General features: G+C 45.3%; 1 protein-coding gene across 1 annotated transcript in view; it reads left to right on the forward strand.

Annotated features, from left to right (window-relative positions):
- The first annotated feature begins 1060 nt into the window (after positions 1 to 1060).
- FAM149B1 (family with sequence similarity 149, member B1) overlaps positions 1061 to 1640 on the forward strand; it is an 88810-nt gene continuing 88230 nt past the window's right edge. Inside the window, exon 1 of the mRNA XM_011991118.1 lies at positions 1061 to 1198. Coding sequence (XP_011846508.1) covers positions 1196 to 1198 — 3 coding nt within the window. The 5' untranslated portion in view covers positions 1061 to 1195. The remainder of the gene's footprint in view (positions 1199 to 1640) is intronic.

Raw genomic sequence — 1640 nt, forward strand, 5'->3', positions numbered from 1 at the left:
AGTCCCAGCACTTTGGGAGGCCGAGGTAGGCAGATCACTTGAGGTCAGGAGTTCAAGACCAGCCTGGCCAACATGGCAAAACCCAGTCTCTACTAAAAATACAAAAATTGGCTGGGCATGGTGGCTCACACCTGTAGTCCCAGCTACCCGGGAGGCTGAGGCAGGAGAATCACTTGAACCCAGGAGGAGGGGGTTGCAGTGAGCCAAGATCATGCCACTGCACTCCAGCCTGGGCAACAGAGTGAGACTCCATCTCAAAAAAAACAAAAACAAAAGTACAAACAAAATTAGCCGGCCATGGTGGCACGCACCTGTAGTCCCAGCTACTTGGGAAGCTAAAGAGGGAGCATCACTTGAACCCAGGAGGCAGAGGTTGCAGTGAGCTGAGTTTGCACCACTGCATTCCAGCCTGGGTGACAGAGCGAGACCCTGTCTCAAAAAATAAAAAATAAAAAGTGCCATACAAGATCAGATACTACTATTAGCATTTTTGAAATGTCTTTAGTTGTCAAGAGTATGTTATAAGCTGGGTACGGTGGCTCACGCCTGTAAATCCAAGTACTTTGGGAGGCCGAGGTGGGCAGATTGCCTGAGCTTAGGAGTTCAAGACCAGTCAGGGCAACAATGGTGAAACCCCTTCTCTACTAAAATGCAAAAATAAGCTGGATGTGGTGGTGCACACCTGTAGTCCCAGCTATTTGGAGGCTAAGGCAAGAGAATCATTTGAATCCAGGAGGCTGAGGTTGCAGTGAGTCAGTATCGTGCCACTGCACTCTAGCCTGGGTGACAGCATGAGATTCTGTCTCAAAAAAAAAAAAAAAGAGTATGTCATAGGTGAGATGAAGTATTCATTGTAAACTATGACTAGAATTATTTGGAATGACGCCATCAATTCTATAGGAATTAGGACTTTTCCATGATGCTCGAATTTCAAGCTCTTCATTTATTTTTGCCTATGTGGATATATTTGTACACATGTTTATCACCTAGTAAGTTACTGAGTAGTTAATGCTACAGAAACTTGAGGACATATGAAAAATTTTCTTTTTTCTCTCCTTTTGTGCCTTTAGCAAGTCTGACATCACAAGAGAATCATCTTTTACATCAGCCGACACTGGGAATTCACTGTCTGCTTTTCCAAGTTATTCAGGCGCAGGGATACCTACTGAAGGAAGCTCGGACTTCTCCTGGGGATATGGTGTGAGTTGTATGTTATCAGTCTGATGGAGTGCTTGGGAGACGATTCTGGGAGTTAGGATTTGTCAGTATATTTCATTCTTTCACTCTCCTGCATTGTTTCTTTACATTTATCATACTTCATAATAGCTGTAAAGAAGCATCATTCCTCATCTTCTTTCAGTATTTGCTTTGTTTTATTGATATAGTAGTTGAGCCTTAGACATGCTAAGTGTTCAACTTAAACAGTTGCAGGTTGGTGGGGCGCGGCGGCTCACGCCTGTAATCCCAGCACTTTGGGAGGCCAAGGCGGGCGGATCACCTGAGGTCGGGAGTTTGAGACCAGACTGACCAACATGGAGAAACCCCGTCTCTACTAAAAATACAAAATTAGCCGGGTGTGGTAGCGCATGCCTGTAATCCCAGCTACTCTGGAGGCTGAGGCAGGCGAATGGCTTGAACCC

The sequence above is a fragment of the Mandrillus leucophaeus genome, unplaced genomic scaffold (genome assembly GCF_000951045.1).
Source record: "Mandrillus leucophaeus isolate KB7577 unplaced genomic scaffold, Mleu.le_1.0 Scaffold39, whole genome shotgun sequence".
Taxonomy (NCBI): domain Eukaryota; kingdom Metazoa; phylum Chordata; class Mammalia; order Primates; family Cercopithecidae; genus Mandrillus; species Mandrillus leucophaeus.